The following is a 25,816-nucleotide window of genomic DNA, read 5'->3' on the forward strand; positions in this document are numbered from 1 at the left end:
TTCAAAGTGTCATAACTTCTTTAAAAATGATCAAAAATGCTTCTGCTTTGGCTCATTTTGAAGCTTAAAATCTCTATTTTTATGTACTTTAATTGTTTTTAATTAATATATTTTGCAACTATGTACAATTACACTCTAAACAATCATAGAAAATTGTATTAATTTTTTGTGAAGTTTGACGCGATGTACGGGCACAAAGGGGTTAGATATTGTTAATTTTTATTATACCATTGAAATATTTGGACTTTTAGCTTTCATTTAAAAAAAAAATTCCAAAAAAAGATGTTTTTTGACGAAGTTATTGTCAAATAAAAAAAAAGGTTTTTTTTTCAGAATTTAATGATTTTTCAGCAATTATAATGAATTTTAGTGTAATTATAATATGATATGAAAATTTTTTAATTCAAATAAATTAAAATTTAATATTTCTCGATAATATTATTTCATAATTTATTATAACAATTTTAACTTTTTTTTTTGGAAAATATAATAATGAAATAAGAATCAACGTTTACAATTTAATATTTTGAAATTTATTTTTTCGTATTTTTCTCAGAAAAAATTTGAAAACAAAAATGTATGTACATTTTTGACTGAATTTCTCAGAAAAAATTCAAATTTTTTCTGAGAAAAATACGAAAAAATAAATTTCAAAACATTAAATTGTAAACGTTGATTCTTATTTCATTATTATATTTTCCAAAAAAAAAAAGCTAAAATTGTTATAATAAATTATGAAATAATATTATCAAGAAATATTAAATTTTAATTTATTTTAATTAAAAAATTTTCATATCATATTATAATTACACTAAAATTCATTATAATTGCTGAAAAATCATTAAATTCTGAAAAAAAAACCTTTTTTTTTATTTGACAATAACTTCGTCAAAAAACATCTTTTTTTGGAATTTTTTTTTTAAATGAAAGCTTAAAGTCCAAATTTTTTAATGGTACAATAAAAATTAACAATATCTAACCCCTTTGTGCCCGTACATCGCGTCAAACTTCACAAAAAATTAATACAATTTTCCATGATTGTTTAGAGTGTAATTGTACATAGTTGCAAAAAATATTAATTAAAAACAATTAGAGTACATAAAAGTAGAGATTTTAAGCTTCAAAATGAGCTAAAGCAGAAGCATTTTTGATCATTTTTAAAGAAATTATGATACTTTGAATTTTGCCATTTCTTTATAAGTTTCTAGGTGTACTGATACTTTTGAGCGGTACTGTATATATATATATATATATATATATATATATATATATATATATATATATATATATATATATATATATATAATGTAATATAGAATGCCTCATACGAGTTTTCTATATTAAATGATAAGCTTAAAACAGATGTTTCTGATCAATTTTAAGAAGTAGAATTCGGTCTCTTACAAAGAGCCATAAAAAGTCAAGATAAACAGATAAGGCCAGATAAAAGATTATTTTCTGAGGTTAATGGGGAATAATTCGTAGATGAAGTACGCATTAAGATAGTCCCAAAAATTCCACAGCGGTAGAATGGCGCCATCCTTTTAGTGAATCAAAATCTCTAAACTTTATCATTTGAATGACGTTTCATTAAGATAAGAATATCCTTGCAACCTCCTCCCTTTCAGAACCCCCCTTTAAATATCGAGAGCACCAAAAATTCGTGACTTTTTCATATTTTCATGGCTACATAAATCTGTGCAAAATCCCAACATCCCTGCTAGGGAAACCACCAATGTAATCGAGGGAAAACTCCGGCAAACAATGTTTTCAATACTTTATATAACTTAATAAAATGTCTACTTGTGAGAATAAGCCTAAGTTTCTTCAATTATCTGGCCTTTAAAGACATATTATTTTATATATATATACGAGGGGGAGGGTAATCAAACTTAACTCCCTCTATACTATGCAACTCCCTGTATCACACAGTTAAACATTTCGGTATTTTGATTGAAAAAATTATGTCTTTATTTTTTAAAGAAAAATCTTTTATCTTTGCCAAAAACACAATATTAATTTTAGAAATAGTGTAAACTCACCAGTGAAGGAACACTTAAGCTTCGCTTGCCTTTTAAAAAATCATATTAATATCAAAATTCGTAATTATAGTTAAATGACAGTGTCAACATATTTGTTACTAATTGCAAATTATGTAAGAAAAATGCAGAGATCTTACATAATATTGTTTTAAAGTTTTGGAGATTCAAATAACAAGTAGTAAGAAGACCAAGTGATGGAACAGCCCTTACCAATGAATGAACACCCAGTAAAGGAACACTTAATTTTGGTTATTTTTTAATGCTCTTTATGAAATTATAAGCCATACAAATATTTAAAAACAAGCCTATTCTTGAAATTATAACATATAAATACTTGGAAAACGTTAACTTTTTTTTGCAGTCATGAATTGAAAATTAAAGTGTCAACATATTAACACATACTGTTCATTCACTGGGAAATCTATGCCCAGTAAAGGTATATGCCTGTTCCCTCACTGGTTAGAAGTTGTTTTTCGTATTTTTAACATACTTTTGATGCGGAACATCACTAAAGGTACAAGAAAATTAAAGTTTATCTTTTATTTTCATTAACTTAGAAAAAAACCCAGCAAAGGAACACTTGTTCCTTCACCGGTTTTTCATCGTTTGGTGATCCAGTGAATAAACACCCCCTTATCTCAGTACTTTATTATGCTATGATGCTTCAAAAAAAATAAAACGTAACTTCAATAACTATATTTTTAATTCTCTTTTTCACAGTAAGAAAAATAAAACTATTACATGGAATTAATTCCACTTCAAACATATAAATACAAACACTCACCTTATAATTTTTTCAAAGAAACAAGGTGTTGCAGAGATAATAACAAATTCAAAAATTTTTCCAGAGAAGTCTATTTGACCAGGTAATCCAAAGTATTGCTAGATGACTTCCTATTGTTTGATAGTAAGCTATTGTTACCAATCAATCTAAAGAAAAACTTTCAAATTCTTATTTTTAATCAATATATATGAAATGTTCCTTCACTGGTTGATTTACCCTACATGTCCTTTGTTTTTAAAATGAATTAAAGCACATCTCTATCCGATTAAAAAGAGAAGTAGCGAGTAGTTTTTCATCTAAAGTGTTACGTGATCAACCAGGGGGTAAATGATTAACTAATATCTAATAGATATTTAAAGAGTCAAGAACATTGCATTTACCGCTCATTTGAAAAGAACTCCAATCATTGCTGTGTGAAAGGGGAGTCATCCTCTCATATAGTCTTTATAAATTTCTGTTTTCAACCTGTAAAAGAATCAAAAACTATTCTAAAAAATACAAATTGTGATTTTTTTTACATTAGAAATTAAAAGTAATTATTTTAAATTCATTTATTTATTATTATCTCAAAGTAAATTCCGTCCAATAAGTCAATCGGAAAAAGTGTAAAATATCACAATAAATTTAAAACAAAACAAAACAAAAAGCATTTAGGAAAAAGATTGCGTTCATCTTTAGTAATTTAAATTATACAAAACAATGTCATGAAAATAAACTATTTCAATAATCTGAACGAGTAGTTGTATCAAAGAATATACATAGGGCTAGGGAAAGAGGTCTAGCTTTCATTGACATAATGTAAACTAATTCCCAACTATTAGGTGCCTTTTTGTGTTTAAAGGAGAAAACAACATTTTGGGGCACAGCAGAAGAGGTTTTTGAAACGAGTTTGGACCATCCTCTCCTCCTAACCAATGCTGGGAATATAGCAGGAGTTGACACCATCTCGGAAGCAGAGTCCATTTCAGTACGGGAGTAAGAAAAGAAACATCTCCGCGCTTGAAATTGGGACAACCCCTAATGCACACCAAACACAAAACAGTTCATTCCTTTTCAGTCACTTACTTCGCTTTATCATCTGCTATTATACCTTTCGTTTCTCTAGCTCAGTGTTTCCCAAAGTGTGGTAGGCGTACCCCCAGGGGTACGGGAACAGTTTAGAGGGGGTACGCGTTCTTATGCAAAATATCTTACAACAAACGAAAATTTGAAAAACATTTACTTAAAAACAAAGCTAGCCATGAAAATTTACGAATACGTATTTTTCTATTGGCTATTTTTTGCAGAGTTAACAGTTAAAAATTAGTCGTGTCAACAGTCAGTTGCGATTTTTAACTTTTGTGCATTTTTTTTACAGTAAAAAATACATTCATTTCTTTTTTAGTGGTACACAGAGTTACAAAAATTTGGAAAGGGTACACAGAAGTCATAAGTTTGGGAAACACTGCTCTAGCTAATAAACTACATTTTAAATTTAAAAACTGCCGTTTTTCCAGCAAAATGTCTCAAAAAGGGACAAACTATTCCCTCCAAAGAGAGAAATATCGTAAAAAAAATGGCGCCAAATATCAAATTTATGAAATATTTAATGTTAAAAAAATGCACATAAGGTTTGCGAAATAAATATTTTTGCCATAATATTGCCAAATAGCAACCTTGAGCTGCGATGGCTCAGGGGATAGAGTGTTCGCCTTCCAATGAGGCTAACCGGGTTGCGACTTTACACATTGTCGACTCCCGGGCACTTCTTTGGCACCGTATTTTGAAATTCGCCAATCTTACATTCGCCAAGTCGGGTTTCAAATTTTCTCGCGAAAATCTTCGAATATTAATTCGCGCATGTTTCACTTGCGACATACGGTTTAAAATACGCATGAGTGAACATGAGGTGTGAATAAATTTAGCTGCTTTAAAAAATTTTGTGTATTATCATTCTCTTTTTATTCGGACTTCCTGAAACACATATTTATTTCTTACTTTTTTATTTCCTTTTTAGGATAAAGTTTTGTTGTGGGTGTAGGATATATGAGTAGGGTATAGCTTTTTAATTATTTTTATAAAATTATAGCAAATAATTTATGGTGTCTTTACCAAGTATGTGGACACAATATTCTATAATGCAGCAGGGTTTTGTACCTTATTGTTTAGTTTTTAAAACCTTTAATTTAAGTAACTACACAATTTGAGTTTTAAGCATTTTCTTTTTATATACGTGTAATGATGAGGAGATTGTTGCTGTCAGCTTTATACATGAATTTATTCTTTTTTACTTTTCTGACATTGATATCTATGATTAAATTTGATGTAATGATTCCCATTTGCAGTGGCAACAATATTTGCGTCCAAACAATTGTACTTAGATTTGACACTTTTTTGTAAATGTTATGTCCCAAACGATAAATTCCTTCATACGTATTAGCCAACTCCAAAGCTTTGGTAGCAAAGACTGAAAAATTTGTAGCAGTTAAAGCATATTTATGAGGTGAACACAATTTTGATTAAAGAAAACTTTTTATGATTTGTAAAATAAAAATATAATGTAAACAGTAAGCATCAACTTTGACATTCTCATATCATAACTGTATAACAATATAAGGACAATCTGTTTATTTATTTCCGATTCATTAAAGACAAGATATTGAGTCAAATAAGAGAATCTTAACAATTTTTAAATTTAATAATTTTCTTTAAATAAAGAAAGTAGTTTTAAAGCAATTGGGTTGAAAGGCTGAGGACTTACACTTTTCTCAAAAAAATTAATCGATGTTATGATAATAAAACAAAACTCCTGCGATCAGTTATCTCAGCAAAAGTAAGATTTTTATTATCAAATAAGAAACAATTATCACCATTCTGCAAGGAACAAATAAAATAAAATAGGTCATACAGTGTTCAGACACACAGACTGCATGACAATCCAAGAATAAATATTTGAACTTTTAAAGCAAATTGCATACAATAAAAGCTATTGTGTAAAAAAAAATTAAAAAACAATTTGTTACAAATGAGACTATTATATGATTCCAGCAACTGAAAAATTCTTTCGGAATTTTAAAGACTAATGAAGACTATTAAATAATAACAGAAAAGTTTTCTGTGTCTCTTTTGTCTCATTTTTGAAGCAGAATATAAATTAAAATACACATCTCACTTTTTCTGATCCTGCTTTTCTCTGAATCTTTCTTATTAAAATAGATGAATCGTGTTAAATTACGTTACCTTAAGTTAGTAAATGTGTTTTCGCACTTAGGAGGAAAAATAGGCCGAACTTTAAATTGATAATAAATGTAATAATTTTCATAGTATTTTTTCCATATCTTATTTAGAAGCCCAAAAATTGAATTAAAAAAAATTATAAAATATATAGACCAATTGTTGAGTTATAGAATCTAATAAGCTGAAGTTGTTATAAAATTATGAATAAAAAGTTACAAGATGGATATGTTATGAAATTAATGAAGCATAGAATGAAAGGATAAATATATATAGCAAAATATATGATAAAATTAATTAGGAAACAATTAAAACGAAGGTGAGTAATTTCAGATATATACAAATAATAGTGATAGAAGCAAGAAAAATGGAAAATATTGGAATTTTCCCTGACGAATTTAAGAAACATTAAAAAAAGTTAAGCAGCCACAACTTTAAGTTTCAATAAATATGATTTGATGTTATAAAAAATAAATTAACTATAAGAAAATAGTAGTGAATATGTCATAGATTTGTTTCTTTATGTCATGGCTTCACTAAAAATATTTTTTCTCCTTGTTTTCCTAATAGCACGCATTTTACAGAAAATATTTGAACAAATTTAATGAAAATATTTTCAAATTTTTTAAGGACTCTCCTATGAAGAAAATATTGTCAATCAAAAGTTGTTCAGTATAAAATATATGCAATTTTTTTAAGATATTGTAAGCATTTTGAAGAATACATATTTTTTCCAAAATAGAAATAATTGATAAAACCTGGTAAAAATGAAGGAAATGAAAATAATTATTTTTCAAACTGAGTAAAATTTTTTTTAATACTTTCATCTTTAAAAATATGTACACTTAATAATGTGATGATTTATATAGGGAATTATTTTTTTAAACTTTGTTTATTAAGTAAGATATTCAAAAGAAATTGATTATTCTGAATAATTGACTATTTTATTACTCCAGATTTTTATTTAATTTACAAGAATAGTTTCTATTTGACATTTTTTTTTAATCGAAATATGTATGTAATTAACTGAAATAATTGTGTGTATGTAAATTTTTCTTCCTCTTTCTTTTAAGAAGCACGAAGTATTTTGTTCTCGTTATTTGAATTTTTCTAGTCTTAAACGAGGATAAAATTTTAACTTAATTCAACAAGCAACTTTTAAAAATATCCATGAGCGCGAAGATTCATTAATGACTTTTGCGAGTGCTGTATTAAGGCGAGCGTAGGGTTGCCTCTGAGTGAGGGTTACTAGATAAGGCGGTGAAACAGTTGACAAATAAAACCGTGGCGAGTGGAGGTGCCCGGGAGTCGACAATGTGTAAAGTCGCAACCGGGTTCGAATCCCAGTCGATACGAATTCCGCATCCGGCTTGCACCGTCCACAGTGCTGACGTGAAATATCCTCAGTGGTTGACGGATCATGGGTTAGAGCATAGCCACCGAGAAATAAGGCAGTTGAGATCATCAAGGTCTTTTAGTAATGTCACATACTGTGGTGATATGCGATTAGCCGCTTTGTCCTTCATTGAATAGCAGTCTCGTCTGTCCGTCGGATGTGTCGTTTTAAACGATTTAACGTGTATATATATGTATATATATATGTATATATATATATATATATATATATATATATATATATATATATATATATATATATATATATATATATATATATATATATATATATATATATATATATATATATATATATTTATATATATATATATATATATAAACTGCAATTTGTGGAAAATGCAACACCATGAAGGAATCATCAGAATCAAATGAAATTCGCAGCAAATGTCAATTATAGGATATTATGCAAATTAATAAAGTTTCAGAGCCATCGCGCGTGCGTGGCGCGCGCAGCGCCCTCTGAATTGATGCTGAAAGCGTATAAATAAAGTGCTGTAGCGGGACGTTGAAAATAGTCTATGATTATTTGTTAGTGGCAAACGTTTAGTGAGACCTGAGTATGCCTCCACGACGGAAGAATAAGAAATTCAAGCAACTTACGGAGTTTGAACGAGGGAGGATAATCGGCCTTCGAGAAGGAGGATTTTCCTATCGCGCAATAGCAGCTCGTATGCAGCGGAACAGTTCCACAGTGATGCGAGTTTGGAAGCAGTGGACCGACGAGCACCGAACAACTCGAAAAACAGGCACTGGACGACAGAAGGTGACGTCAGAGCGCGATGATCGACACCTGCTCCGCATGGCGGTGAATGATCGCACAGCTTCCTCCAGGCAGCTGGCAGCACATTGGTCTACTGCTACAGGTGTACAATTGTCGGCTTCGTCAATTCGTCGTCGTCTGCTGCGCCGTGGATTGCGTGCAAGGGTGCCATTATACAGGATTCCCCTCACGGCGGATCATCGACGGCTGCGTCGGCAGTGGGCTCTTGAGCACAGAGACTGGCGAGCTGATTGGCACCAAGTTGTCTTTTCAGATGAATCACGCTTCAATTTGTGGACCCATGATGGCCGTGTTCGTGTTAGACGTTATGCCGGTCAACGCTGCCTTCCTGAGTGTATTATTGAACGACATAGTGGTCGAACACCCGGAGTTATGGTCTGGGGTGCGATTTCGTATCATGGACGATCCAATTTGATACGAATTGAGGGTAATCTCAATAGCAACAGATACGTCCGTGAAGTGCTACAGCCCGAAGTCGTTCCTTTCCTTCAAGGCATCCCTGGAGCTATCTTTCAGCAGGATAATGCACGCCCACATGTTGCGCGGACTGTTAGAGACTTCTGTTCAGCACAACGCATGCAACTTCTTCCTTGGCCTGCTTATTCGCCGGATATGTCGCCTATTGAGCACGTGTGGGATATGGTTGGTCGGCGTCTCACTCGTGATCCGCGTCCTGCAGTTTCCAAAGACGAACTTTGGTTGCGCATACAAGCGATATGGAATTCTCTTCCTCAAGCAGATATTCAACATCTGTTTGACTCCATGCCACGTCGTATAGCAGCACTTATTGCAGCGCGTGGTGGCTGCACCAAATACTGATTTCGGACGCTTAATTTGTTTCTTTTGTTTTGAAAATTTCATCATTTATTTGTATCAGTACAAGTCGTTTCTGCATTAAATTTCATTTGATTCTGATGATTCTTTCATGGTGTTGCATTTTCTACAAACAGCAGTTTATATATATATATATATTGCATTATTTTACAGCTTTTAACAATGCTATATTCGTGTGTAGCTCCAAGATGTAAAGGGAACTATAAAAATGGACCTTAAGTATCAGTATTTAGGCTTCCGAAATGTGAGGAAATTAAAAAAAAAAAAGTGGATTAATTCCATCAAACGAGACAAATAACCGTTAATAGTTGAGTAAGTGTTATTTATCTTTCATGCTTTAATATTCGTTTTTGCCGACTTAATAATAAGCTTTTTAATTGAATAATGAAATAAGTTGTATTTAAGAATTACACCGTTTTAGTTATTGTTTATTGTTAGCGAGCATTAGAATATGAAACTAACAAAACATTCGTACTTTCGCAAAACTCATAGACGTGCAATAAAACAAATTTAAACATCATTTGTCGCGTTTAAATGTATATATAAGCAAATATAAGATGTCATTAAGAGTTAACATTTTTATTATTTCAAAAAACAATTAAAAAAGCTTTAGTTATACTTTTAAAAGAAAGAAAAATTAATAACAATGATGATTGGCATTTGAGTAAAATTTCATAAATATTCATACTTGAAAGCAAAAAAACTCCGATACATTAAATCATATTAATAAAAAGGAATTTAATTCATAGTTTGCCATTTTAATTTTTGTATGTTATTATTTAAATGAATATTAAAGAAACTGTTGTGCATGCTTCATATGGTATGAATCTTTCGAATACAGATGAATTGTTTCTTTGTTATCTTATGCTGATACCTTAAATAATTTGTCAACAAAAAATGTTATTAAATTGTTATGTTATTATTTTCTTTATTATTTTTTGAACTACCATATAATAATCTTTACTACAACTAAAAAAGAAATATTCTTTTTTAAAAAAAAAACTAAATTTAGATTTTTGCAATAGTTAGGATAAATAAATTTTGATTTTGCTCCAGATTATATGGGCTATTCTCATTTTATTCCCATTTTTATGCTTATTTTATAAGTCTGGAAGAGTATATGTAAACAAGCTTTAAAACAATAAAATATAAGTTTATACATACGTATACATATACATTGAAATGTATCTTATATAAAATATATTAATTAATGAGATGTATCTTATTGAATGACAGGAAAAATGATTTTAATAAATGCTTTTACATTTTTCTATCCTAATTTTTTTTAAAAAACTATGATTTAACAAAAACTTGTAGACAATTTCAAATGCAGTTCATGAAAAATATTCAATATTTTCTTGCCTTTTTCAGTGAATAAATTTTTTAAATTATTGAGCAATTTCTGCTCAGAATATTATACTGAAAATACTATATTATACTAATTTTCTCGAGGAATCTCCATTTTGGGATATTTTCTTAACAAATCTTATAAGAAAGATTGTCATCAATGAATTTATTATATGTTAGAAAAACTTAAGATTTGAAAATACTTTACTTTTTTATAGTAAAAACAGGTATATTTATTTTTGAAAATAATAAATACTATTTTAAAGTTTTACAATCTTAATGATCGAAATACTTTGCTAAATTACTTATAATTTTTTTATTATTATTACTTTATAATTATTACTTAGCTAAATTATTTTGTTCTATTTGGATATTATATGCGTCATTTATTTTTAAATAATTGCAGTATTTATGTTTATATTATTTCCACTTGGAATTTGAACGTATATAATAGGATTCGGAAAGAATTCTTTAAAACGTATTTTAAAATAAAAATTTTATGAATGTGCCAATAAAAATATAATTTCTTTGTCTCTTTTTTGCAATGATATAACATATTTTTGTTTGTCTCGTATTCATTTCCTTATTAAAACGTGTAATTTCTTATTTTCAAATATATGATTAAATCTAATATTTAATTACATATTAGAAAATAATAAATTATACACTTAAATAAGGTTTATTCTTTTGATATTAAAAATAGTTATGATGAATCAAGATTTAAAAATTAAAAAAAAAAATTCTTGTTAAATTTCATTTCTATTGAAAAGCATCAAACATTCCTACATGTTCATTTTTTGAGTTATAACTTTATAAATAACATTATTTAATTAAAAAGTTAAAAATTCACCACTTAAAAATTTTAAGTGCTATTGAATTAGCTAAAGCAAAAATATATTACGTCGCTCAAAAGTTTGAACTATTTATTATAGTTTTCTCTTAATAATAATCTGAATACCATGTTATCTTATGAGCCGCTAACACTTCAGAGGATGACGTCATAAATCTACTGAAAGGCCTCGACTCTCGGTGGCTATGGTTAGAGTCCCCTTGCCGTCAGGCTAACCGTGTGAGGTTCTAGTGGTCCTCTCCATGTAACGCAAATGCTTGTTAGCTCCATCAAAAAGTCCTCCACGAAAGCAAAAATTTCACCCTATACTTGATCCAGCTGTTCCCTTGTCTTCTGGATTGGGTTCAAAATGACAAAGTTACGGGAGTTGAACATTAAAAGTCGTAAACCCATAGAATTCTGTCGGCTGTTCAACGGCGGTTATAAAATAAAATAGCAACTTTGTTCAGGATTGCTAACAACTTTTTTCCCAAAAATAGCGAAATAGTATCATTGCATACCACGTGATGAATGCGGAACCAAGTGCCAACTCTTGGTGAACGAGCTATAGTAAAACATTGTGGAACAGCAGTTTTTTTAATTTTTTTTTCGTTGGTTTGTTCTGTATTTTTACACAATTAATAAACAGCACTGTACAATTAAGATTTTTCTCTGAAAATACATTGATATCACAAACGTTGATTAAATCTGCTTAAACATTTTAACATTGAAATTTTAACATGGCAGTTTAACATGGAAAGAAAGAATAAAATAGCGGTTGGAAATAAACAGCGTACCCAATTATGCATGCAGAGTTATTCAACAACCTGAATTGCGAATCCATGCCTTTGATCACCGTTGCATCAATTGGTAGCAGTTTTTCCTTCTTTTGAAAATTCATCACAGAGGTAAGAGAATCGAAATAATGAACCCTCGGTGGTCGGATTAGGGCGCTACAAGTAGCGAAACTACTGCAATCAGTGCTTTTTTTCGTAGCTTGTAGTGTAGTGCGCTACTTCTTAAAAACATAAGTAGTGTAGCGCGCAGTGCGATACAAAAAAAACAAAAACAGTTTGTAGCGATTTCTGGCGAGTACTTTTAAAGTTTATTTTATTTTATAACCGTCGTTGAACAGCCGACCCAATTTTTTGGGTTTACGACTACTAATGCTCAACACCGTAGCTTTTTAATTTTGAACCCAATCCAAAAGGCAAGGGAACTCTTGAATCAAGTATTGGTAGAAATTGCCATCATGGGGGACTTTTTGGTGGAACTAACCCGCATTTGCGCTACATAAAGAGGAAAGACCACGAAAACCTCCCACGGTTAGCCTGACGGCAAGGGGACTCTAACCCATGATCCGTCTACCATTGAGGATATTTTACGTCTACCCTGTGGTCGGTGCAAGCCGGATGCGGAATTCGTATCTACCACCCATCGCTGGGATTCCAACCCTGTTCATGTCATTGAAAGGGGAAACGCTCTATCCCCTGAAAAAAAAAATTTCTTTCGTCTGATACTCCAAAGCAAGTTTTTTTTAATTTTTGTTGACAGCTGTTATTTTTTCATGTTCTTAAGTAATTTCGTTCATTATCATTGGAAATCGAATTGAGTCCTAGAACGTGAAGATCCGATCATTAGATATAAAGTTATTCAGAGTGTACCTTTTTCTTTATTTTGCGCACTGTACTTTATTTCTTGGAGGATATAAAAAAGCATTAATCATTTAAATATTTGATGATTTCTTATCATTTCCTTAATTAAATACTCACTGTCAAAGAAGAACACAGAGTTTTAAGGTTAAAAGAATAAATTCGTTAAAAGTACTTTAGAATTACAAATTATCTTATGTAAAGAAGAATTAACATTTCTTAATAACTTCTCATGCTTAACTAAGCCAATTTTTTAGTCAAAACCATTTTAAACATTTATGTGAATTATGCTCACCAGTAACGTATGTATGTCTGCGAAAAGTAGTGAAGAAGCAACGATCTTTTTTTGAAAAAAAAAAGTAGTTATAGTTAACTACAATTGTAATAAAGTAGTTGTAATTAACTACAAAGAAAATTTAATTTTACCGAACACTGTGCACCCTTTTATTCCGAAGCCGGATCATATTACTGAATCTTGCTTGCTTCGATAAATTGTCACAGTTATTGTCAATATTGCTTTGGACTTGTTTTTTTTTTACTTCCATCTATGTCCTTTCATAATTTACGAGGAATTAATTCTTTGCTCGATTTACACTAATAATAATTTGATCTGATTTCCAATTCAAATCTTTAGTATGAAATCTTTTTTTTATAGGAGTTTCTTTTATTTAATTTTTTTTATTAAATATATTAACTGAAACTGTTTTTCTTTATTATCTTATGCTTGAGCCGCGATGGCTCAAGGGACAGAGCGTTCGTCTTCCAATGACGTGAGCCGAGTTCAAATTCCAGCGATAACTGGTCGATACGAATTCCGTACCCGGCTTGCACCGACCACAGTGCTGATGTGAAATATCTTCAGTGGTTGACGGATCGTGGGTTAGAGTCCCCTTGCTGTCAGGCTAACAGTCGGAGGTTCACGGTGGTCTTCCTCTCCATGTAACGCAAATGAGGGTTAGTTCCCTCAAAAAGTCCGCCACGAAGGCAAATTTCTCCCACTACTTTATCCAGGAGTTCTATTGTCTTCTGGATTGGGTTCAAAATTACAAGGATACGTAGTTGAACATTAGTAGTCGTAAACCCAAAAATTGGGTCCGCTGTTCGACGACGGTTATAAAATAAAATAAAAATGAATATTTATTGCCTTGTTAAATATATTAGATCCCCACCACCTCTCCATAACGAGTGGAAATGCTTTTTACCCTAATTTGCCCTTCTCGGCCACTGTGGTTTTTCTTGCTCTTTGGATTTTTTTTATCTCTCTCGGCTAGAATGGTTTATTTCTTGTTTTACTTTTCACCTTTATTTTTTCCATTTCTCGTTGGCAACTTTTCGTTTTATATTTCAAATCACTTTTGTTTCTTCTCATACACGTTTGGCATGTCTTGAAAATGGGCTTCTGTTTTGAGCGCTTAATACAGGGATGAGGAAACTTTTTTGGTCGAGGGCCAAAAATCGAGGAAAAAAATGCTTGGTGGGCCAAATAAAACTTTCAAAATTTAAAAAAAAAAGCTATATACAAGTTTTAATTTAAATATTTAGTGAGATGAATGAAATTGCGATTTCATTTTTAAGAGTTCCTTATATTAAGGTTCGAAGTGAGATGTGCTTATTTTAAGGAACAAGGCTAAATGCTTTTCTGTTAGTCCACTTCTGAAATGATTTTTTCTGAGGTTCATAGTTGAAAACTCTTGTTCACATATATAAGATTAAGCAAACATAGCGCTGATTTTCTGGACATGAAATATTAAATTTTGGAAACTAGCTTTTGGTAATGATTTGTAAAACTTTGGCATATTTAGAAACAACTGCTTCAGATGATTGTTAGATCGTCTGCTCGTTGGATCTTAAAATGCGCAGTCTGCCAAATGTGAAGTACAATTTACCTACATTAGATTCCTCGAGAAAGACAAACTCTAGTTAGAGCCAATCTAAGGCTATTCTATGAAGAACTTCTACTTTCAACATTTTACCAATTGAAGCTGTCTGTGCTAACTATTTCCATCAATTTATGTTTTCTAGAACAAAAATAGAGAAAGTAAAAAGGTCATCAGTACTTTGTTAAAAAAGGAAAAACAGAAATAATTTTAAATAGTTGACAAGAAAATGGATGTCTATTGTTTAGATTTGCCACTGATCGGCAAATTAAAATTCCATCCGCGGGCCGGATAAAACCTTCCGGCGGGCAACAGTTGGCCCGCGGGCCGTAGTTTGCCCATCCCTGGCTTAATACATGTCGACTGTTATTTCCTGTTTAGATGTTTTTTGAAGCGAGCGAAATTTTTAATCTTGTAAAATCTTTGTTATAATTCAAAAATGGAGATTTTACATTACTATTAACTAAATAATAATGCGTAAAAAAGTTTGATAAATAATTAGCTGAAAATACGTCCTCATTCAATTTACTTCATAACAAATGAGCATCTTCAAATTATACTTAGTAGGGGTGCGCGACCTTTTTGAGTAAAGGGCCACATGGACAGCAGTTCAACCAACGAAGTACTTAGTACGAAATACTTAGTACAAAGTACTTAGACAAACGGAAAATACTTAGACAAACATATTTAGTAATTGTAAGTAGTGATTGCTAACTAAACATCATTGTTCAAGGCAATAAATTCTTTTTATCAGTTAACCTTGTAATATGTTGGCATAAAATTAAATATTTTTAAACGTTTAAAATAAAAAAAAAACTTCAGAACTGATTACTTAGAAAATAAAATACAATCTGAATCAATTTATCAGGGGGAAAAATTCAGACAAATTAAAAAAATTAAAAAAATTAGGAAAATTCATGTTTTTTTTATCACATTACGTAATACTTAAGTCCATTCAAACATACATTTTATTATAAAAAAATTTGTTCATATAACTAAATTTAAAAAAAAAAAAATTCTAGTTATTAAAGTTAATGAAAGCTAAATACTTTGATTTAAAGAAAGTTTATAGGGTTAAAAATGATTAAAACTAAAAAAAAAACCCATTCAGCTCAAAATAAAAGATTCGAAATTTATTAAGAAACATACTTAAGCTTTATAATATTTATTTTAAATAAATTATTGGAGAAAGGGACTAAGAAGGAAAAGAAAAACAAAACATTAATTTTGAAGGAACTCTTTTCTTTAATAATAAAAAAACCAATAAGATACTTGTTTTTACTACTCTTTAGGACCAATACTTTAACATAACGCTATTTACAATTATTATTATACAACTATAAATTAAAATTTACATTACTTCACGCTACTTATCTTGATTAAATTTTTTTACAGTTAAAATTTAATGATATACAAATCATTTCCCAGCATATAATCATAAATGATATGAAATGGTCCACGTAGGTAAGCAACCCACGCTTTTGACAGACCGGTTTTACGCACAAAAAGTGGCGTTCGCGTCGTCCTAGGGATTATTTTCTGAAATCCCCGCCGTACCTTAGCATTGCGCGTAATCAGTGTTGATCATTAAAAAGCAATTTAATTTAAATTCTAAAATTTTTTCATTTCCGTAAACCAGTATATTATTTTGTATATTGCTTAAAGATGTCTATTCATTACTCATAATTTATTTGTTTGCTTATTGAAGTCTTAAAGCCAGAGATCATTCAGATTACGAGCAATTATGTACTATAGTTTCGGTTTTGTTTAGTTTCGATTTTCAGAACTTGGGTTAATTAAAACCGAAGGAAGGATATTTGCTTATTCAACCATAGTTATTAGTTTGAAGCGTCTGGTTCTATTATAACTGAAGTATAGATGCTTATATTAGCATTTTTTTATATTTAAAAATTTGATTTAACAGAACGAGTTCAAAACTAAAACCCTTTGAATTTTATAAGTTTACTATTATTGTTTTAAAATCGGTATTATTAAAAATGCACATCAATGACACATTTTTTTAAACAAAATATAAGCTATGCAACCGTAAATTTTTTAAATTTTCTGATGAGAATTAAAAATAAAAATCCTTTTCATGAAAATAATTATTCGTAGCATTTATTATGAATTCGATTGTATCTTTCAATTTCCGATCTTTATTAATGCCTTTGCACGAATAATTATTCAAATTATATATATATATATATATATATATATATATAATTTGAATAATTATTCGTGCAAAGGCAAATAACTCATAATTTATGTAAATATTTAAACATTGCCGCCTTTATGAATGTTTTTTTTTAAAGAAAACAATCATATTTTGCGTTACACGCAAAGGGAAACCACGAAAATATCATTCAGATTGCTTGACGCTTAAAGAGTTCCAGCGAAATGCTCAGTTATCGTAATGAATTTTTTTATATAATAAATAATTTTTTTAACGTCTTTGACAGACAGTCAATTATTTCGGTGATTAGAGAGATGCTCTTCATATTTTTTGTAATTTTAAACTCATTCCAAAAATCAAAGTAGCGTGCAATTTAAATATCGGCGTAAAACAATGTTTATAAAAGTTATCAAAATAATTTATTTTAACTAAGATTAAGTTGAAATTAAAGTAATCAAATGTTGCGTTAAAGGCAAAGGAAAACCACGAAAAATTCTTTTAGATATCTGAACAATAATAAGATTACAGCTAAATGTTCGTTATCGCAATGAATTATTTTTTTAACCATTAATTTTTTTATCATCCTTGACAAACAATTTGTCATCTTAGTGGATGTTGTGAAATACTTTTCTTATATTTTTAACTTTTAACACGTCCAATATATCAAAGTACCTTGTAATTGAAATAGAGGAGTAAAATCATATTTTGAAAGACTTTTTGAATGAAAATAATTAGAATTTCCTTTACACACAAATGGAAACCAAGAAAACGCTTTACTAGCAAACTAATTGTACGCTAACAGGCAATAATGAGACTATATCTCAGGAATTATTATCATTTTCCAATTTCTTGTGCTTTATATGAAATTTAATGTTTTGACTAGCTTGGAATGTTTACTAAAATGTTCTTTATTTTATTTATTTATGATATAAAGAATCAAATTTTAATAACATATTAGCTTTTTTTTTAAGTTTAAAATTTACGAATTATAAATCTTTAAAAAAATCTGAAAAAAAAAAATGTGTCATAAAACTTGCGAATTTCAGATTTTTCTGGCAAAGAGACTGAATGTTATCAATTATTATTAATCATTACAACTTATAAAAATCAAATAAAAAAAAAACAAATTATGTACAGCTGCAATAAACAAGCACTGCAGTTCACTAGAGGACGTGGATATAGAGTACAAACTAGTTACTAGACCAGTGATATCAACGTTCACCGTGACGTCCGTTTGGTCGAGTGATTGATCTATGATGGTTATCCAATTTGCAAAATTTTCAAATATTGTGATGATTTCATCTACTGATCATGTGATAGCTTTTTCTGGTTATTAAATGAAAATTTAATGATTTTGCTTAAAGACTGTTCCTTAACCTTGAGCATGCCTAATTCATTTTGGAAAACAGTCTTTCGACAGAAGCTGTTGTTGTGAGCAGTATTAAACTTAATCAGTTCGGGAATTAGTCCTAGATGGTTCTCTTTCTTTCCTGATTTTTAAATCGAGTGAATACGAATATCGATGTAATATTTTTAAATCGCTTGAATACGAATTGCTATGTGTGTACTGAATGTGTTACTAAACGTGTAATTTTCATAGAGTAATAAATAAGAGGAGACGGCATGCCCGTACACTCGTGAAGCCTTAACCGCAACCGCGGCGCCATATTGGTACAACCAAAACACATCGAACTTCGTTGAATTAGAGCTGTATGTGCTTAAACATTCTTCCTAAAATGTTCTAGAAGAGATTGTGTGTTTCTTTTAACAATTTTATATAATTTAAATTATTGTATTTATTAAAAGTAATTTAAATTTTGGATTGTGTTTTTTTTAATATAATTCCTTTAACATAACTCTCTTTCCTAAAACGCAGGGTTCTCCAAGTGGGCCCACCTTGAAAAAACCCACTTGGAACGATAAGTGGTTTTTTTAAAAAAAAATAATAAAAAAAATTTATAATAATGTTTTTATTAAAAGTTAGTGTTGCTTATTATATTATTAATTCATAATTATTAATTCATATGTTTGAAAAAATTGAAAAGAAACAATTTTTTTATTTTTTACTTAGTGATACATTATCAAATTTAAACAGTTTTATTTTCTGACTTTAAAAAAGTAAGCTAAAAATTTTTATAAGAGAACTTTTTTAAATTATTTATCTAAAGATGAAATCATTTTCTTAGGGTTAATTATTTGAAAAAATGGGACAAGTACTTGATATTCTTTATAATTATATGTACTTTTAATTTCACTTTCTATTAATCTTATTATAAAAACATGGAAGACCATTAAATATTTATTTCAGTTTCTTATTAAAGTCAAAAATCAGATGAAATTTTAGTTTTTACTGATTATAAATATTTACAGATTATAATTTTATAATATATATATATGTGTATGTTTAATAAATATAGTAAATAAATGTGTGTAAAAACAAAAAGATTAATAAACTTGTTCCTTTTATGCTACTGCATTTATATTTTACAATGCTTGAGTTAAAAATTGTGAAACATTAATATTATGTACTTAACACTAAAAAAGATTCAAGCATACATTAGTGATAATGCGTTATTTAAACTTAATATAAAACACATATAACAAAATTTAAATAACTTTTTGGGTTTATTTCTATTTTTAAGCTTATACGACACTTTTTAATAAATAAAAATATTTACACAGTAAAACTTAAAGTTTATGAGCACTAAATGAAAAAATCTAATTTTCCCCGGTTTTTTTTAATAAAACCCAGGCGGGTTGGGTTTTTTCAAACCCTGCTAAAATCAGCAAGTAATTATATATTTACTCATTGTACTTTCAAAGTGTTGACATTTAAATCTTGTACTTTGCAGGATTTCTATGTGCCTTAAAAAGGCTTTAGTATTCATTTTATCTTTCAAAGTTCCTTAAAAGCCTTAAAATTTGTTTCATCTGAGCCTCCACCTTTATCTACTAACGTCTCAATTGCTGTGTCAAAGCTTTAATTCATTATAGAGCATTCATTATAGATAATAATGCCTGGGAATTTATTATAGAGCATTTATTTGCTCACCACTTCATGTATTTTGTGAATGAGATAGAGCATTTCATGAGTGGAGTTTAAACCTCAATTGGAAAATAAATATTCCTATATATTAAATACTCTGGGTATTTACCTTTAAAAATAAATACACAGTTATTTTACGTTATTTGTAAATTACAGTTTTGTACACTTCATATGATGAAGTGCTTTGAAAAAGAAATTAGACTTCCCTGCTTAGTAATGAACAGTAGGTTATGGACTAGTTTTATTACCCAAGTGTTTACTCAAATGGCTTAATGTTGATTATTGCTATTCTTTTAGCACAAACCAATATTTTTCCCTTTAAATATTCTAACTTTTAAGGAAAAGTGCGTTTCATATTATTTTGTTTGTATTCAAAATAGTGTGGTTTTAATGTGATATTCTTTAAGTAAATTTTTAATTGGAAAGCTGCCCCTTAAATAAGAATAATATATTACTTTTAATGCCTAGATAAAATATAAAGGAACCTAAGTTCCCGAAAACTGCCGTAAAGTTCTTTTTTTAATTCAGTTGTAAAATAGAGCTATCTTAAAACGTTATTCTTTGGGAAGAAGAAAATAAATTAATGTTGAAAAATTGAATGAAAAAAGGTGTTATGTATTAACAACAAAACTATTTCAATCTCGTTTTCGAAATTTTCCAATCATAGATCAAAAACAACCTAACTCTTCCTCTTGAAACCTGAGCGGCTCCGCGAAGTTTCTGGTTATACCAACATGGCCGCCACTACTTGACAGTTACTTCACTCTCGCCAACAGGTAAGGGGAGGAATGCCCACTCCTTCTTATTTATAACTCCATGGTAATTTTTAAATTGATTGAATAAAAACCGCGATGAGTAGTTCTTAAATCGCGTAAATACGAATCGAGATGCATTGATCTATGGGGTTTTGTGTAAGACATGATGCATGTGCTTCTCATGCCCAAAACAATGGAAGAACGCAGGCAACTGCACAAATACTTTAGAATGTGTGGCGTGAAATGGATTACAACTCATATGTTGTCCGCGTAACCAAGGAAAGTCACACAAATGTGTGACACTTGTACACAAAATTTTCTGCGTAAATTTTATCGATAAATTCCTTTTCATTAAATAGTTATCATTTTGAACTACCCTGCATTTTTAAAAACCCTACAATTGCAGATTCATAATAACATTCTTACCAGAACTAGTGGTGTATCACAAAGTATCGATGATGTCAATGCCATGTCGCCTCACAAAGACCAATACAACATGTCCTGTAAAAGCAGTTGAAAGACGACGTGTCGTTCTTACATAAGAAACAGTTTTCAGCAGAGTGCAAAATATTTGAAGATACAGAATGACTTTCAGACTTTGCATTTTTCGCTGATCTTTTTTGTCATATGAGCAACATGAATGTTAAGACGCAAAGGAAATGTCAATTCATCGATGATATCTGGGCTCATCTCAAATAATCATTCTTTTAAACTGTAGCTTGATTTGTTTCCTAGGAAGCTAGATAAGAACGACTTGTCTTAATTCTCGAGGCTAAATTCAATACCCTCAGTAAATAAATAAAAGCTTAAAACTAATGAAGATTGCTTGAAAAAACTCCATTTTGAATTAGAATTCAGATTTCAACGCCATTCAAACAGAATTAAATATTTTTACCATGGTTTTCAGCTAAAACTGTGAAACAGTGAGTTCAGATTTTCAGTTCGAATTAATTGAGTTGCAGTTCTAACAATCATCTGAAGCAGCAGTTTCTAAATATGCAAAAGTTTGAGTTTTACAAATCATTACCAAGTACTCAAAGTTTAATATCTAATGCTCTGAAATCAGTGCTATGTTTTCCTCATTATACATACTTGAACAACTATTTTTAAGTATGAACCAAAGAAAAAATCATTTCAGAAGAAGACTAACAGACAAGCATTTCACCTCGCTCCTTAAAATAAGCACATCTCACTTCGAACCTTGATATAAGGAACTTTAAAAAATGAAATCGCAATTTCCTTCATCTCATTTAATATTTAAATTAAAACTTGTATATCGTTTTTTTATTTGTCTTTTTATTTTAGAAGTTTTTACTCGGCACATCAAACTTTTTCTTGAATTTTTGCCTAAAAAGTTTGCCCATCCTGATGCAGTTTATATGATACTTTGAGAAATGCTTTACATAAATAATATGGATAACTATTTCAATCGTTTTGAAAAAGTGGCCCCTATATTTCACACGTCATTTTAATTTTAGTTTACTCTTGGTCTTATATTAGTTTTAGTCAAAATTTACATTGTACTTTAATTTACTCTATATTTTATATTCTATGCTTTACTGTACTTTCAACTTGACAAGCATTTTCCTTTAAATTTAATTCTACACTTGCTTTTTAGTTAACACAATTTTTACATTAAGCTCTCCACCTTTTACTTTAAGCTTTACTTTACTAGCTGTTTTCATTACTTTACATTTTATGATTTAATTTATGCTCTACATTTGATTTTATTTCATACTTTACTTTATTATGCTTAGTTTACTTGACGCTTCAACTTTAAACTTTATTTTGAACTATGCTGCACTTTTTACTATATTATGTTTAAATATCTTCTTTACTTTACTCTTTACTTTTATTATATTTTGCATTTTCAGATATTTTCTATTTTAAGCATTGCTTAATAATTCAAGCTTAATTTATTCCTCACATGTTACACTTTTTAAAAATTTTTGCTTTATATTATTCTGTATTTTACTTTATATTTAACGCTTTATTTTACACATTAGTGTATATTACACACTTCAATTGAATTTACGCTTTATTTGCGTTACACGTTTCTTAATGTTTTACGCACTACTTTACGCTATACTTTCAACTATGCTTTACTTTTCTCTATACTTCACTTTTTATACTCTCCGATTTTTACCTTCCGCTTTTCACTTTACTTTTATTTTTTAAGCTTTCCTTAAACTCTTTAATTTTTACTTACCCTTGACTATTTTTTTAATTTACTTTTTGCTTCACTTTATACGAGGGTTGCTATTTATATTTCTGGCCTTGGCAACAGTAAGTGTTGCTAGGCGACCGCAGACGATTTTAATCGAAAGTTTGATATTTTTAATCATAAATTCAGCAGACGATTTACCATTATAGCTTCATTTGTGTTGTTGACAGTAAATTGAAAAGTTCTTCTCTTTCAAAAAATGGAATTGAGTCGTGAACATTTTCGTGCCATTATTTTTCATAACTTTCGACGTGGATTGTCAAGACAAGAGTGCTTCGATGAACTTAATTCTTTATTCAGCGATAAAGCGCCATCCTACAGCACTGTAAAAAATTGGTATAACGAATTTAATCGTGGTCGATGTTCGATCCAGGACGAATCCCGTGCAGGTCGTCCAAAATCCGTTGTTGTGCCAGAAAAGATCGATACTGTGCGTGAACTGATAAAGCAAGATCGTCATGTGACATACCGTGAGATAGAGGCGTCTTTGGACATTAGTATGACTAGCATCAATAAAATATTGCATGAACATTTGAGAGTAAAAAAAATTTGTTCGCGTTGGATCCAGCACAATCTGACAAACGCTCAAAAAAAAAGACTCGTGTCGATTGGTGCAAGGAAATGTTGGAAAAATACGTTCAAGGTACATCAAAGACTGTGTATAACATCTACACAGGTGACGAATCATGGATCTATGTATATGAGCCGGAAACAAAACAGCAATCAATTGTATGGGTCTTCCAAGACGAGGCAAAACCAACAAAAGTTGTTCGAGGAAGAAGCACATTGAAACCAATGATTGCCTGTTTCTTCGGTATTAACGGTCATGTGGCAACAGTGGCGTTAGAGCAACGCAGGACTGTCAATTCTGAATGGTACACGACCATTTGTTTGCCAGAAGTCATCGGAGAAATTCGAAAAAAGCAGAAGAACAGGCGAATCATTCTTCGTCATGACAATGCGAGCTCTCACACATCGACTCAAACAAAGGCATTTCTGACGGAGCGAACGATCGAACTGATGGGTCATCCGCCGTACAGCCCTGATTTGGCACCCAATGACTTCTTCTTATTCCCACACATCAAAAATAAATTACGTGGACAACGATTTTCGACCCCCGAAGAAGCGGTTGATGCATTCAAAACGCATGTTTTGGAGTTACCTCAATCGGACTGGAAAAAGTGTTTTGAAAATTGGTTCAAACGCATGCAAAAGTGTATTGATCATCATGGAGAATATTTTGAAAAACAATAAAACCAATTTCGATCCTACATATTTGTTTTTTCATTATTAGGCCAGAAATATAAATAGCAACCCTCGTATTACACTCTTTACATAACACTTTAGCTTATACTTCATATTTTATGCTTTAACTTTTCCTGATATTTCACATTTTTCTACTCTTTATTCTCTGCTATAATTTCTACTTAATATTTTAAGCTTTGCTTCATTTTATGCTTTTTTTTAATTTTACGCACATTCTACTTCATGCAATGGTGAACCATAATCGAACATAACAGGAATAATTTCTATTTAACTATTTATGAACAAAACAGAAACATATAGTTTATTTTACGATATTCAATTTTATTTTTGTGCCGCATTTTAGAACTATGTCAGAATGGGCAAAGTTCACCCTTAGTTCAATAAATTTAATTCTTCGCCACGTTGAGATTTACTTATAAACTCTTATTTTAATTGGATAATGTATCATTCTTTGTCAAGACATTTCAATAAAATATTTATTTAATAATACAGGAGATAAATCTAAAAATATTTTTATTATCATTATTAGCAAACATCATTCCCTATCAGGACGTTACAGTTAGCATTGTTATTTTTTTTAAATTCAGTAATAAAATTTTTTAAACCTATTTTTCGTAAGTGTACGTCAAGATTTTAAATGCTTTCCGCAGAAAAAGTAATTATTTCAATTTACTTATATCGCGTTTTTTTTCCATAATGAAAATGCTTATTTTTTAAACAAAAATGGCTTTGATATGATTAGAAGGCCTCAGAAATTTTCTGGACGAAAAGTAGTTTTCTTTGTTTAATTTTGACGAATATAATAGTGTCTTTTCCAATATGTTGAAGTTTTGAATGCAAAGTCTTTTTTGTACACAAAACTATTTTTGCTATTAATATATATCTTTATTTGTATTGCACATTCGTTTCTATTTTCTTGAAAACCTTTATAAATGGGAGTTAATATGAACACGAAGAGTATTAAATTCTTCTGACTTACCTTTAAAAAGCTAAGACGTCCACTCTCAGTTGGATTTGTATACAATATAGTTTATGAAAGCTGAAAAAACAAGACATATTGATTAAAATTGTATAAATATTTATGCAACACTATCCTGACTTTTCAAACTATACTTAAGGACTTAACAGAGATGTAGATTTGTGGATTACTTATTTTATCTGACAAGTAGCATGCGGGATAGAAGCAACGCTTTCATAAGGTATTTAAATCACATCATTTCCGAATTTTTTCTTAAAAAAGTAAATAGAATGATTGCACTGTGGGCCAGAAGATCATGATCTTTAGCCAAAAGTCAAAATTATATTTTCAACTAAAATAAGTGTAGGCAGTTTTAATATCGCTCAAATTAAATATTCATAATCATTCCAAACATTATAATTTACTTTTGGACCGACGAGAGTACAATGAAGTGAAAAATCTGTTAAAGAAATTATTTTTAAATTTAACTTTTAAATTTATATTTCAGAAATATGTATAGGAACTTCATCTTACTGTCACATTTTTATTACAGTAATTTAGTCTGAAATTATAGTACAATTTTTCAATTTGTTGGATTAGTTAATACTCTTGACAAACT

At 29.8% G+C, this 25,816-nt stretch overlaps 1 protein-coding gene across 4 annotated transcripts in view; it reads right to left on the minus strand.

Annotated features, from left to right (window-relative positions):
- LOC107441641 (coatomer subunit gamma-like) overlaps positions 1–25,816 on the minus strand; it is a 139,750-nt gene that overhangs the window by 26,883 nt on the left and 87,051 nt on the right. For all 4 annotated transcript variants that reach the window (XR_015430317.1, XM_087154734.1, XM_087154733.1 and 1 more), the window contains 2 exons: positions 25,219–25,278; positions 3,207–3,291 (listed from right to left, as the gene is read on the minus strand). Coding sequence is in view for 1 of the 4 variants with exons in the window: in XM_087154734.1 (XP_087010860.1) it covers positions 25,244–25,278 (35 nt within the window). In the remaining 3 variants the exon portion in view is untranslated. The remainder of the gene's footprint in view (positions 1–3,206; positions 3,292–25,218; positions 25,279–25,816) is intronic.

The sequence above is a fragment of the Parasteatoda tepidariorum genome, chromosome 11 (genome assembly GCF_982258835.1).
Source record: "Parasteatoda tepidariorum strain Cologne lab strain chromosome 11, Ptep-v5.0, whole genome shotgun sequence".
NCBI lineage: Eukaryota > Metazoa > Arthropoda > Arachnida > Araneae > Theridiidae > Parasteatoda > Parasteatoda tepidariorum.